Source organism: Clupea harengus, chromosome 16 (genome assembly GCF_900700415.2).
Source record: "Clupea harengus chromosome 16, Ch_v2.0.2, whole genome shotgun sequence".
Lineage (NCBI taxonomy): Eukaryota > Metazoa > Chordata > Actinopteri > Clupeiformes > Clupeidae > Clupea > Clupea harengus.
The window spans coordinates 14,599,523-14,613,700 of record NC_045167.1 but is presented as its reverse complement, the minus strand read 5'-3'; the positions used below and the strand labels follow the sequence as shown (position 1 = coordinate 14,613,700).

General features: G+C 46.8%; 1 protein-coding gene across 2 annotated transcripts in view; it reads right to left on the bottom strand.

Moving 5' to 3' along the window:
- LOC105896686 (protein bicaudal D homolog 1-like) overlaps positions 1-14,178 on the bottom strand; it is a 31,613-nt gene that overhangs the window by 5,562 nt on the left and 11,873 nt on the right. The window contains exons 2-7 of one of the 2 annotated variants that reach the window (XM_012823480.3): positions 12,129-12,341; positions 11,047-11,199; positions 9,738-10,214; positions 6,583-7,743; positions 5,096-5,247; positions 4,357-4,570 (exon numbers count right to left, since the gene is read on the bottom strand). In XM_012823480.3, the coding sequence (XP_012678934.1) occupies positions 4,357-4,570; positions 5,096-5,247; positions 6,583-7,743; positions 9,738-10,214; positions 11,047-11,199; positions 12,129-12,341 (2,370 nt within the window). Of the gene's footprint in view, positions 1-1,248; positions 4,571-5,095; positions 5,248-6,582; positions 7,744-9,737; positions 10,215-11,046; positions 11,200-12,128; positions 12,342-14,178 lie in introns of those variants that run through there. The other variant, XM_042710001.1, reaches the window with a different exon arrangement.

Here is a 14,178-nt window from a genome sequence, read left to right as displayed (position 1 = left end):
GTAAGTTCGCTTTCACGTGTTATCTCTTTTTCCTCCTCTGTCCCTACCCTTTCACCGTTTGTCCTTGCCCCCCCCCCCCCCCCTTCACTTGTGGGTTCTGCTAGCTAGAAGGTTCTTCCTGATGTGACGACCCCGCCTCTTTTGGGTGCTGGGCTGGCTGCTTGTCTTTGTCTGTGTTTTTGTTGCAGTTGCCCAGCAGGTGTGGTCGGCTCGTTAGTCATTGAGAACACCTGGGACCGGTGTTCCCAGTACTACAAAAGCACATTCCACCAACACAAAACACAGACAAAGACAAGCAGCCAGCCCAGCACCCAAAAGAGGCGGGGTCGTCACACTGATGAAAAGAGTTATTCCTTGCAAGACGTATATAACCCAGAACATGTTCCTCCCAGACCTCTGTTAGAAAGGTTACGTACAGTAGGACCCTACACATACACCGCTGTGGACACCATGGAGCAGGATGAAATGCCAAGACCATATACAATAGACAGATTAGATGTTGGGAGATTAATGTGTGGATATCTACATATATATATAGGATAAATGAGGAAGCAATGATGTGGAGTATGATTTGTAATAAGGAAGTCTAGTGAAATAGAGAAATTAAATGAGTTCCGTGACTTACATCTAATTTAACGATATGCTGGTAGAACAGACACAAAAGAAAGACAGAGACAAAGTATAGTTCTGTTTTTACCTGGTATTTACAGAATATACGTGGAATAACACACCACTATATACAACCGAGTTATATCTTTCCTCTACCCTATATATACATGCATATGCCTATGGTGTAACAGGCTGACACATTCAGTGAACAGAGAGGAAGATAACAGTCTGTCAGATATGATAGTGGGACATTAGCACAAAAAACTGATGTATAATGTATATATTAAAAAACACACACAGCAGCACATTCCTATAGATGCCCTGTTGGGTGGTCAGATCAAAATGGAGTGAGAGCTAATTCATTTCAACTCAGCATAAGAAATAAGAAATCAAAGACAAAAAATACAGCTCGTTAAATGGAGCTGATGCATTAAAAAAAAAAAAACACAGGGACTCAGAGAGCATTTGACAGGTTTGAGATGCTATGGCACATCCTGAATTACGCTAAGATGGAGATGGAGAGCTGCAGTAGGGGTCTGGGCTGGGGAACACTGGGTGATGATTTGCTGTAAGTATGTGTGTGTGTGTGTGTGTGTATATGTATGTATGTGTGTGTGAGAGAGAGAGGGAGAGAGAGAGAGTGTGTGTGTGTGTGTGTGTGTGTGTGTGTGTGTGTGTGTGTGTGTGTGTGTGTGAGTGTGTGAGGGAGACGCCTTAGAGAAAAGGGGTTGACAGAGAGGAGGTTTCACTGGTTTCCTTCTAGAACACTTCCCGCCCAGATTATAAACTCCGCCCAGTGTTTAGCACAACCTAAAGCAGTGCACCACAAATAAGCCATACTCCAACAACCACCAAACATCAATCCTGATTACACGGCTGCCTACGTTTGTAAAGACTGCAGGCATTTAACTCACTCAAGTACATTAATACTGCAAGTTATAAATCACTTTAGAAACCCCTTTGATGAGTCATTATTGGAAAAATACCAATCATTTTTTTTGATAATCAAAATTTAGAAAGCTACATATATTATTAGTGTTAAAAAAGACATGTACTAAGGTCAACATGCTAAGGCCAGTGTTGCATATGTGGGAGTGAAACAAGATCAGTGTGGAAGGTGTGATGTGTATAAGCATAGCCAAATACACATACTCTAAGGCCAGTGCTTTCAGTAAGGCCAAGTGTTGTACTGCATCGTACTGCAAATACTAAGGCTTGTGTAAGTGGCAGAGTAGGTGACTTTGGCAAGGTTTGAGCAACAGCATGTGAGAAATCTTGTTTCGGTTATTGTTAAACCATCACCCAGTGCCATTTGCCATACAAAAGAGAACAGAGGTTCTAGCAGCCTTAAATGTCTTAAATGGATGAGCGTGAGGGCCCATTCGGGAATTGACTGTCAAATGCTCAGTGGCTCCGTGTTAGTTTGCAACTTCACACATTGTCAAAAAAATGCACAGCAGTTCTATGTGAGAGTAGATTAGTGTTCAGGCATATGTTGGCATGAAAAGTTGGCTTTAACAGTGTCCACATTTGCAGTATGTTACACTGTAGTTGCTAAGTGGATACAATTCCATTTGATCGGCAGAAATAAACGTACTGTGTATGGTTTAGTTGGGCTTTTGCAATGTAACAAATAATACTGGCATTCAAAAGTCAGGGGGAAAGTATTCAAACCATGGAATGTCAACTGGACTCCACCCAATAGTTTTGTGATACAATCTGCCCCTTTACTTAAAGTGCACCGCCCTGACAGTAATCTGTCCTGTCTGGCAAGATACTGTTTGGCTGTCCACTTGAGAGGGTAGGCTCCAGCCAGCCAAAAAAGTGTCAGAATGATGATTGGTGCTGAATGCTAACGGCAAACAAACCTCTACTTATGAACTGAACAAGGAATCATTAAGCAAATTCCTCACTGAAAATCAGCATAAATGTAATCCAACAGGTGTCAAAGACACATTGTATGTGTGCTAGTGCCATTCACCAGTCTTTACTGCATATGACCTCTACTGTGGTGTCAGCCTGACAGTGTACGTTAGGATTAGCATTCCTAGCACACGCTATTCTAGCATTCCTAGCACACGCCTTCCAAACATGTGTGAGATTCCCTGAGTTATGGTGTATGATGTAGCTGAAGAGTTACACCACACACTTACATTCATTCAAAACTACTACCCCTTCTTTACAAAGCAGACCTAGCCGAGGTACTGACTAAGACAGCAATCCACCAATCAGCACTCTTATCCTGTCATCTAAATGCATATCTAGAATGATCGTTTAATTGGCATTAGTGGCCCAAATCACTGTCTTGACTTTTGGAACTACAATCCCCATGTATAAATGATGGCGAAATCTATTTTTCCTTGTGGCATGTGCCAGCTGGACAAATCCTATTGAAGTGAAATAGTCAAATGACAAAACAGAACTAGCATCAAAAAGACTATACTGCAAATATTAGTCTCGAACAGTTGTAAGGTGTTTTAAGGTGGAATATTTAAAAATCTCATGATGTCTCCAGCATATTCTCCTGTTTTACTCCTTTCTTTCAGACTCCAAATAATCCTAGTAAATTGAATGGGTTTCAGTGTGAATGATTTTTGTAACAAAACCTCGTCAGTAGAAAAAAGATAAATATATAGAACAGAATAAAGAGCACAGTGCTGGATCCCTCAGTGCATATATCTGTGTGTAGTAGTAGTAGTAGTATGACACTGAACTAACATGTGAACACTTTTCTAGCCAAAAGAGGGGTAAATACTGTTCACCTTGATGTAAAGTCACTAGCATAGCATAGTCACAGCCTCAGCCGTTTGGCTGATGTCCGTGCTGTATGCTCTCTGCTCTCTCTGTCTGTGGAGGCTGTCCACATGCACAGGATGTTCACAGTTTTTGAGTAGGACAGAGAGAGATGTGACAAACAGAGAGGATTCAGCAGCAACACACAGTGTCATCAAGAAGACTGATCAACAGTCTGTTGGGGAGGGAAGGGCACCAGTGCTCCTTTCCATAGAAAAATCCCTGAGCAAAAAAAAAAAGGGGGGGGGAAGTCACTATTACATTCGAAAAACAAAGAGGCTCATCACACATAAAACAGCACACCAGGAAACCAGTCAGTCCTCCTCTCTCTATGTCAACCCGGCCTCAGTAGTGGTGGTGATGGGAGGTGTAGTTTCGGGAGTAGGGCTGACTGTAGCTGCTGGAGGGGGTGTAGCGCGTGGTGGAGGAAGAGGAGGAGCGGGAGAGGCTAATGAAGGGGTGGGGGGAGGGGCGGGGGCGCGGGGGACTCCACGCAGCAGAGCGCTGGCCTTCCAGCATGGCTGAGCGATAGGGGGAGGATGGCAGCGAGCCGGGGCTGTGGGACGGGGAGGCCGCATACGACTCGGCTGTGTAGCGGCGGGAAAGGGCGGATGCCCGGGCCAGGTGGGGGTATTGTGTGCTGATGGAGTGAGGCTCCACCACGTACGTCCGCGTGCCCATGGTCCACTGCGAGTGGCTCAGCCGCAGCGGCGTGGACGAGGGAGTCCACGAGGCCGTAGAGGACGGTGCCTCCAGGGAGGGGGGGCTACTCGGTGCAGAGGGCATGGATGTCGGGAGCTTGGGGGACAGGGGAGGCGCGCAGAAGGAAGCCGCAAAGGTGGAGGTGGAGGAGGCGGTAGGGGGGGGGAGACCCGCGGCGGCTGTGCTGGACGCCACTGATGCAGCCAGCATCGGGGAGCCAGGAAAGGAGCTGGCCAAGCACGTTCCACTTACTTTGGGTGCGGAGCTTCGGAGGCGCGAGGCCCTGCCGGAGGTGCGCGTACGGTGCGACAGCTCGTGGTCGAACGCCAGGTCCTCCAGGCGCTGTGTGAGCGCTAGCTTTTGCTGGATGGCCATGCGCAGCAGCGAGTTCAGCGTCTTCTTCTCGTCCTCCGCCGCTGCCAGCTGCCGCTGCATCTCGTCCAGCTGGGTCACGTACTCGTCACACCTGGGGGTGAAGAACAGAAAAAAGGGGGGAGGCGAGGAGAGAATAGTGTAAGGAGAGAGAGAAAACAAACAGAGAGACAGAATGATTGAATGAGAGCACAGAGAGAGGGTGACAGAGGTTGGGATAGAAAGAACGACAGACAGGTTCAAGAGAAATTTGGAGGAAGAGAAGAGAAAAGAGAGACAGGATGTCAGGGGAAAGTAGAGCAAAAAGAAAGAAAAGGAACAGTAGTTCGAAAAGGCACAGAGAAATGAAAAGACAGTGTGAGTCATATTCCCAGACCCACTGGCCAATCTGTCAAGAAGTAAGACATCAACACTTAGAGAAAGACCAGTGGTGTCACAGAAATGCCACCGTACAGATGTGGCCCTCATCTCATTCCCAAAATATCATCCCCGGCTATTTCTGCTGTTTCGACCTTACACACACACACACAGTGGTGGAATGGGCATCATCCAGCAGCCTAAGGTAGCTGTCAGTGTGGGGTGATTTATGGTTGAGGGGACGAGGGGGTCTCTGTCTCACCTGGTGGCAAACATCGCCCTGAGGGAGGAGAAGGTGGCAGCGTCCTCTTTCAGAGCCTTCAGCTCATTCCTCAGCTTCATCATGGTCTCCGTCACCATGGTCTTCTCGTTTTCGTACTTGCTCTTCAGGTTGGCTAAGGCCCCCTCTGCAGTCTGAGAGAACCACGGGTCATTTATGTATCATCACCAGACAACTGAGATTATGCTGATCACAATGCAGACCTATTTTTTCAGACGCTATTTTCAAATGTTGAAAAATAGTTGCTATAGATAAAACTGCCACATATTTTTTCCCTTATCCCCTGACCTTTGCATCAACATCTTTAGGGGAATGTTCTGTATTTTATGAGTAGGCGCAGACATAAAGATCCAAACTATATTTGACTAAATATATAAATATAGATCATACAAATTTTGTTAGTTTTGTTTTTATATAAACATAGAATATGTGAACCCATTACATCTACATCTACACATCTATATCTGAGTGATAAAGGCTAGGACTAGAAGAGGAGGTGTTTTACACACAATTAAATCAGGATAAAGGACATTTCAAGCTCTTTCAAAATGAACAGAGGAGGAGAGTAATGGTCTCAGACCAGGCATAAAATGTGACGTAGCTCCATAACTAATGGCTGATGGCTTGTGGATTGGTGGTGCTGCCGCTGCTATAGAACAGATCATTAGAATGATGAATGGACCCCTTCTCCCTGCGAATGGTTGCACTTCCTACATACTGAACATGACTACTTACCCCAAAGTCATACAGAATTTTTTTAATAATACATTTTCTATTGGACTTTATAGAACATGCTGACACGGTAGCATTCCACATCATTGGCTGGCTGTCAACTGTCTGAAGGCCTGGGGAAGGGGTGACTCGACGGTGTGTAGTACACCAGGATGCGACCATACAACCCAACGCTTTCGCATCAGGGTGGAAATCTATAAACCAGCTGCGCTGTAAATCACAGGGGCCAGGAGAGGGCACGGCATGGCCTGAGCTTTTAATCATAGAGAATACAACCGGAGAAGAGAACAAAAATCTCTTTCATTGAATCAGATTGCATTACTTTGATCAAGGGACAGCGCTTTTCCTTACCACAGGCAAACAACATAAAGAAAAGCAAAACAACACACAAGCAAGAACATTTACACCCACTATGCCCTGATGCATCAACCCTCCCCACTGTGCTAAAGAGACCTCACCACCACAAACCTCAATGTAGCGGCTGCGAGCTAGATGCTACATATAAAAGGTATTAAAGGCAACTAGCTTCACTGTTAGAGGAGAGCACACAAACAATGAATGATCAAATGAGATAAACCAATTTCTTTGTTAAGTAGGTGTATATAAGTACATAAGTGTATAGTGTTATACATAAGTGCACAGTGTTATACATAATGCATAGTGTTATAGATTAAGTGTAATGTGTTATACATAAGTGCATAGAGTTGCATACAGTACATATTTAGATAGTTCCTCACCTGCTTGTTGGCTTTGAGAACCAGTCGCAACGTGGCGATCTGCTCGCGCTTGGTGCTCAGCAGGGACTTGAGTTTGAGGATCTCTTCCAAGCAGACCTCCTTGTCCTTGTCCAGCAGCGGGGCCAGCTCCCGGGCAGCCGCCCTCTGCCGCGACAGCTGAAGCGAGCGGTCCACGGCCCTCTGCAGGTGCTGGATCTGGTCGCGGATGATGGCGTTCAGATGGCAGATGTTGTTGGGCTCCCGACGCGGGTCCGAGCCCCCGCCGCCTCCTCCCAGGGCAGGGGTCTCAGGGGCGGGCGAGGAAGAGGAGGAGGAGGAAGAGGCACTGGGGGTGGTGCGTGCTGGGCTGGCCCCACCCGCGGCGGCGGCCAGCGGCTCTTTGGATGGCGAGTCTGAGGGGCTGCGTGACTCGGTGGACGAGTTGGAGGCGTTCGCGACGGCAGCGTTGATGGCGGCCAGGCGGCGAGCCAGCCGGGGGGTGAGCAGCGCCCGGATCTCCTCCTGCCCCTGCGACACCTTCAGGCCGCACCCACGCAACGGCGAGCGGCTCTGCCGATAGTAGTCCAGCATAACGCGGTTGGGCGTCTCATTGTTGCACAGGCAGACGTGGTGGTAGAGCTGTGCCAGCTCCTCGCTAAAGGTTACCAGCTCGTCCTGCGCGCTGTTCAGCCGCCCCTGGCTGTCGCTGGCTGAGTTGGCCACCGTCTTCAGCTCGGCCTCCAGGGTGGTGACCTTCTCCCTGCCCTCGCGACAGCTGCGTTCCAGGCGGACCACCTGCTCCTCCAGGGCCTGCTGCTGTGCCTGGCTGTGGCCGTGCACCTCCACCTCTCCCTCCACCCGCTGGTTGTAGCGCTCCTTCAGCTCCTTCAGCTCAGCCTTCAGGCCCACCACCTCTGTCACCGCCACCCTGTACTTACACTGCATCACCTCCACGCTGGGGCCCTCGGTCTGAGAGAACAGGCCCTTCTCGTCGTCCTCCTCCTCCTCTTCATCCTCGAGGGCCTTCTTGTCGCTGGTGCTGCGCTGGCGGCGGAGGGAGCCCAGGCACTCGCGTAGGCGGCGTGCTCGGGCGTGCTGCTCAAACAGGGCCGTCTGCGCGTGCTGCAGCTGGGCCTCACACTCCTGCAGGCTGGTGGAGAGGGTTGTCTTCTCCCGATCCACCTATCAAAATGAACGGAGACTGTAGTGTGTGTGGTTGGTGTTAAAGCAACAGTATACAGCAATTTTACACTTTTTTAAGTGTACTTTTATTGATATACTTTATAGATAACTAGTGATGGTATCATCTTCAAATTCATTTTGGTGGTACATGGTCATGTGAAGGACAGACAGACACCCCTGGTCCCACCCAGGCTATGCACCGAGATGGGCCACACCACAAAAATGAAAAAAAAAAGCTTTCACAGCAAGAGATCACCAAATCTATTGCCAAAGTACGCCACTTAGCATGCTATGCTATGCCTTTTAAGTTGTTAGCTTGCTGGTTTTAGACTAAGGCTGCAGTCAGATAGTCCTTCCTATCGTGTTTTCCTAACCACTTTTCCTTGACCTCGATGGAAAACGTCATGAGGTCAAGGAAAGATGTGAAGTAGAATTCATAAGGACTTAGGGAAAGACAACCACAGTGCTAAGAGTGTAGGATTGACTGCACTTACACTAGGCTACGAATTATGTGAAGGTGTTATTGATGTTATTGACGTGGGTCACATTGATCAGTTGTTGATTTGGTTGTTGTTGCTGCCACAAGGAATTGTGGGACAATATTATCTCCTTCCCCTTAATAAAGGATGTCCAGTGTACCCTATGCTAAAAGAGATACGAAAAGTAGCACTGGAGCACCTTTTTTTAGCATTTAGAGAAAAGATGATAGGACGGACTATCCGACGGCAGCTTTTGGCCAGCACTTATCATTGCTATCACTTCGATACTTCGAGGTCATTTCACTCAGTTAGGAACCTTCCTAAGAAAAAAAGACGGGGCTAAAGCTGCTTAATGCTGTTTTAACAACTCTTGGCTTTGATTAAGTTTTCAGGAAGAGAATCTATGAAATGCAAACTACCCGCAACTAGAACAGTGACTGAGAATTGGAACAATGATTGGGATCATTCAGGTCATTTCATCTTGTTTTCAGAGAGAGTTAGTTTCTCCTGACTTGCATCACTTCCTGCCTCCCCACATCAGGGTATCACATCGCTTATTCTTAGTTTTGCACCTCAGCTAAATGCATCACTTCCTCAGTGTGAGGGCTTACAGAAGTAACCATCCTGAGCTTCTGAAGTTCCCCCTCTGTTGAAAAGTCTCTTCTCACTGCCACTTCTGATCTGTATACTACTCTAGGTCCCAAAACACATGATTTACATATCTGAGAACAGCAGCAGCTCACATGATTTTTGTCCCTCAACGCATCCCAAACAATGCTCACTACAAGAGGCGATCAATAGTCTTGGAGGATATAAATAAGCAAAATCCATCAAGAAGTGTGTGTGTGTGTGTGTGTGTGTGGGGGGGGGGGTGCGTGTGTGTGTGTATAAGGGGTCAGGTTTCTTCCCTAGACATTGCAGTATCCAGCTCGTAAACACCCCTCGCTACTGCGGCACTGGTCCTTCTCTCTCTCTCTCTCCCTCTCTCTCTCTCTCTCTCTTTCTCTCTCCCTCTCTCTCTCTCTCTCTCTCTCTCTCTCTCTCTCTCTCGGTCTGGGCCATAATCTTCCAGCATGGTTTCTACTGGTAAAAGAACTCCCAGTCCTTCAGTAGTCACAACACTAGCTGCAAGCAATTCATCAGCAGGTGTCCTCCCCCCTTCAACAAACGGAATGACATTGCTCAGTAATTTCATGGAATGGCCCAAAGCACATAAAATGGCTATTTTTATCTATACAGAAGCATTGTTGTTAATCAATTTCTGCAGCTACAATGCACACTAGTAAGTAAATCTTCGAGGTTGTCAGTTCCTGCCCTCTGGAATCCATAAACACTTGCAATGACAACTGTATGGTGTACATGCAATCAATGTATAGTGTGTACAACAGAAGGTGGTGGGGAAACCCTATACTTGAGATTTTAGTTGCCATCCTCGGCTAATTCTGAGGTAAATTAAAAATATTCCTGAAGGGATATTTACAGTGAATAATCAGTTGCTTGTATTTGCAGCCTTACCTGCAAGAGCTGCTGCTTGAGCTTCTGAATCTCTGTCACGTTTAGCTCGCTGAAGAGATCCGGTTGCTGCTCTCCTTTGCGTGCCCCGGCCTGCCGGTACTCTCCATTGGCCCTGGTCAGCAGCAGCGCCCCAGCTGCCCCCTGCAGCAGGTGCCCGTTGCACTTACCCCCCTCTTCGCTGCCCGGTGAGCTGGCCGCGGTGGGGGTAGCGCTGCCGCTAGGCGGGGCAGAGGTCAGGGAGCAGAGGTGCGTGCTGCTGCCCGGCCCAAAAGCACCCTCGCCCAGGCTGAAGTGGTGGGCCAGCTCCTTGCGCAGGCTGTTCTTCTGCTCGCGCTCGCTCTTGAGGGCGTCCAGCGCCTCCTCCAGCTGACTCTCGGCAATGTCCTTCAGGCGCAGCGCGTCCTCCAGCTGGCTGTTCAGCAGCGCCGTCTCCTCCTCCAGAACCTTGATCTCATGCTTCAGACCCTCGTACTCCACCTGCAGGGGGCAGTGATGAGTAAGGCTCCACCATCTAGTCATAAACCTGGAGCCTGGACTGTGTTTTCATTTCAACTGTCAAGATGACCCAACAGTGAAGAGAATAAGTAAGGGATAATGTGTAGGCCGGCGGTCATTATCAAAAAATAAATCCCGATGGGACGAACAGGACCCCGATGCGCAGTGGATTATCCCGCTTATTATACGGTTACTTGCCAAAACGATAGAAGGCATTCCTTCAAAATACCTCTTTTTGATGATTTGCCGTTTCGTGATTTCCGCTAAGAAAAAATTGTTCTTCACACAAATAGAACTATAAAGTTTCAGGTGTTGCATAACAACCCATTACTTGCTGACTTCAAGTTACAATGACTTTTCGGTACATTAAATGACCGGACTACTTGCGGAATGATGTGAAAGATGTGAATTAGAATCACAAAACCTGTTGTCAATGACAGTGGTCATACATTTTTCCCAGCTGTCAATATAAAGAAAAATATCAGACCAGATCAGATCAGAACAAAAACATATAGTACAAACTTGATTAATTTAACCAACGCAGTCCATATCACTCTTTGATGCTTCAAATGCCCACTGTCACTCAAGCCAGCCATGACAATTTTGTAATGCAGTTTGAGCATTTGACTGCAAATGTCAATTGAATGTCACTGAGCCTTGAGTAGGGCAAACACCACTGTAAATGATATAGGGTAGTAGATTTGTGTAAGTACATGGGCTGCATTGTTGTGCAGTAAAAAGTGGAAACACAGTGTGGACAACCTCCCGGAATCACCTGGCCGACTAACACAGGAGGGGCTGAGTTACGACCAACCTGGCTCTGTTTGAGTGAGGACACTAGTTTCTGCAGAGTGATGTTCTCTTCCTCCAGCTCGGTGTAGTCCTGCAGCAGACGGGCCTCCCGAAATTTATACTCCCTGATCTCCTCTCTCATCCGGCTCCTCTGCAGCTCCAGCATCTCATTACTCTGAGTGAGCGAGGGACATAGGGGAAGGGAGAAAGAGAGGGAGAGGGAGAGGCATAGGGGAAGGGAGAAAGAGAGAGAGAGGGAGAGGCATAGGGGAAGGGAGAAATATATAGAGAGAGGGAGAGAAATGGGAGGGGGGGGGCAGTGAGAGAGGATTAGATTTGTCAGATCATAAAAAAACATCAGAACACCACAACCATAAACAGGAAGGAAAACATTAAACTACGTCAACAACATCAAAATAAAACAATATTTAATCATTATTACATCAGCAGCAGCAAATGATGCTACCATGCTGTGGTTTACTGAGAGAAGTCTAACAAAACCAGACTTCTCATCTAGAAAAACACCATCTCTCACAGACACCACAAACTTCTTCCAAACTCCACTAGTGAAATATAGCTGCCACCAGCGCAGAGCACTATGTTATAAGGTCCCTCTCTCGATAGTGAACAAGCTTTTGGTGGAGCAAGCCCACGCAGTCGATTAAAACCGTGCCCCGCAGCATGGCTCAAGCCACAGTGGCAGTCACTCCGCATGTGGAGCGGACAACCTCCACCGCTGGGTCAGCTTCTGCTCACGGCATCTGCCTCTTTCTCCAACAGAGAGTTGTTGCAAAACATTATCAGCGCAAGCTTCCCTTGCAGCGAGGGTCATGCTCTGTGTCTGTAAAGCGCTGCAGACTGGGGGCTACTCTAGCTCATCTGGTATATCGTGGGGGTTCCAGTTCTCTAGTAGCACTATCCTTTAATAATACATCAAAGCCTGGACTGTATTGTGCCCTACTTGGAACAGCATTTGGGCTAAATTAAGCGTGTTTAAGAAATCTGGGGTTTTCTCATTGCTGTCGTGATGACAATGTGTACGACATTTCTTTAGTGCTTTCAATTCAACCTGACCATAGTTCCATTATGACGTAGACTTCCTACCTCCCGCAGCTCCTGCAGCAGGGCGGCCAGCTGCTCGTTCTCCGCCTGCGTGTTGGAGGCCACCGACCGTCTGAGCTTGAGCTCGGCCTGCATCTCCAGCAGCCGGCCCATGTAGTAGGCCTCTTTGCTGGCCGACTCTTGCAGCAGCGTCTCCTCGTTGCTCTCGCCATCCTCTGCCACCTTCCGCTGGGTGGTGTACGCCTGGCTGAAAGCCTGATAGAGAGAGAGTGAGAAAGAGAGAGAGAGAGAGAGAGAGAGGGAGAGTGAGAGAGGAGAGAAGTGAGTTTAGTTTTGACAATTTAATTCAGGGAATAAAGTGAGGGATTACTTCTATACCCAGGATATTTTATTTATTTTCTTGTCAGATCAGAGCTGAGGAAATGGATTTGAAGGCATACTATAGAGGGGAAAAAGAGAGAATAACATGTTTCACAATAGATTTCCGGGGAGGGAGAGAGAGAGCGTAGAACTTCAAGAATCCAAATCAGTGTTTAACTTGTTAAGGGGGTAAAAGAGATGGATGATTTAAACAGTCAGTTCCTACAGGACTTTGCAATTTTGCAATTTCACAAATTCCTGCATATTCAAATATATATATATTTCTTTTTGAATGCAATATTTCTGCAAAAAAAAATGCAGCCATGAAATTTTTGCATTATTTATGATTGAACAAAAAACTTAAAAATCACCGCAATCTCACAGTAAATTCTGTCCCTTTTGGCCGCAACCGATCACAACTAGGGATGCACCGATACCGATACCAGTATCGGTATCGGTGCCGATACTTCGTTAAAATACTCGTACTCGTACTCGTTTTTGAATGGCCGATACCAAGCACCGATACCACTCATCAGTATTTCACTGCATCAAACTGGCCGGGCTATGCTGACACAAAATGTGATTTATTGTCCTACCTGTCCTACCACTCTCTGCCAGACTAGTAAATAGCTTATTTGCCGTCTTCTGTTGCATTTGCTTGATGTTTGACTGTTAGGAAAGTTTTTCATAGTGTCAAAGTATTTCAGTATACAGGTTTCGCTAAATTTAGCTGCTAGCATCTCGTTAGCGATTAGCAATTCCGTTGTGCTGCCTTAACGGCGATTTGGGCTCATTTTAAGATAAATGACGACGACAGGAGTAAGGCACAGTGTAAGATCTGCACTGCTACGGTGTCGAGGGGCGGAAAGGAAAGTACTTTGTTTAACACAAGCAATTTGATTAAACATCTGAAGACACACCATAGTGCTATGTACACAGAGTTCACTGATGCTAGTGGCGCAATACCGAAGCAACCAATCTTAACTGACGTCTTGCAACAGAAAAAACGCACGCGCACACACAGAGAGAGAGAGGTAGAGAGAAAAACTGTGCCACATAGGTTAAGTGATTGTTTGTGTACTTGAGCAGGAGATTCTTCTGATCCTTTTGTAACTGAAATGTGCTCTTGTGCTAATCCAGTAATAGTTCTGTTCACTTTTTGTTAAGCAGACTGTGTTGTTAACTATGCAGCAAATTGAATTGCCTTTATCTGGTTATATTTGCATTTTGTCTAATGTGATGATATTGTCTGTTTGAAGGCTTTTTTTGTGTGTTAAAACCAGAAAGCTGTTTATTTTTGGCTTGGGATAGCCTTCTGTTAATTTTGTACTATAGGCTTGACATAATCTGCAGAGGATAAAATAAAATCTGCCTCCAAATTAATTGCACTTTCATGGAGACCAAATCTAAGAAGTATCGGTATCGGTACTTGGTATCGGCAAGTACACAAATAAAAATACTCGTACTCGTATCGGTTTGTAAAAAAGTGGTATCGGTGCATCCTTAATCACAACAAATCCTTGCAAGATCCTGGTGGGGCGGAACAGTGGCCATCAGGACAGGCTGGGTCAGAGCTGCATAAGGGATCTGTTGCTTCACACAATAGAGATGTTACCCAGCACAAGCCAAGCTATGTTTTGCCTCAGACAATAGAGCTGTTATCCTTTTAAAGTCAAACAGTTCAACCACACAAAGAGAAGCGGGTCTTTGAGAAAAAGCAAAAACAAAAAAT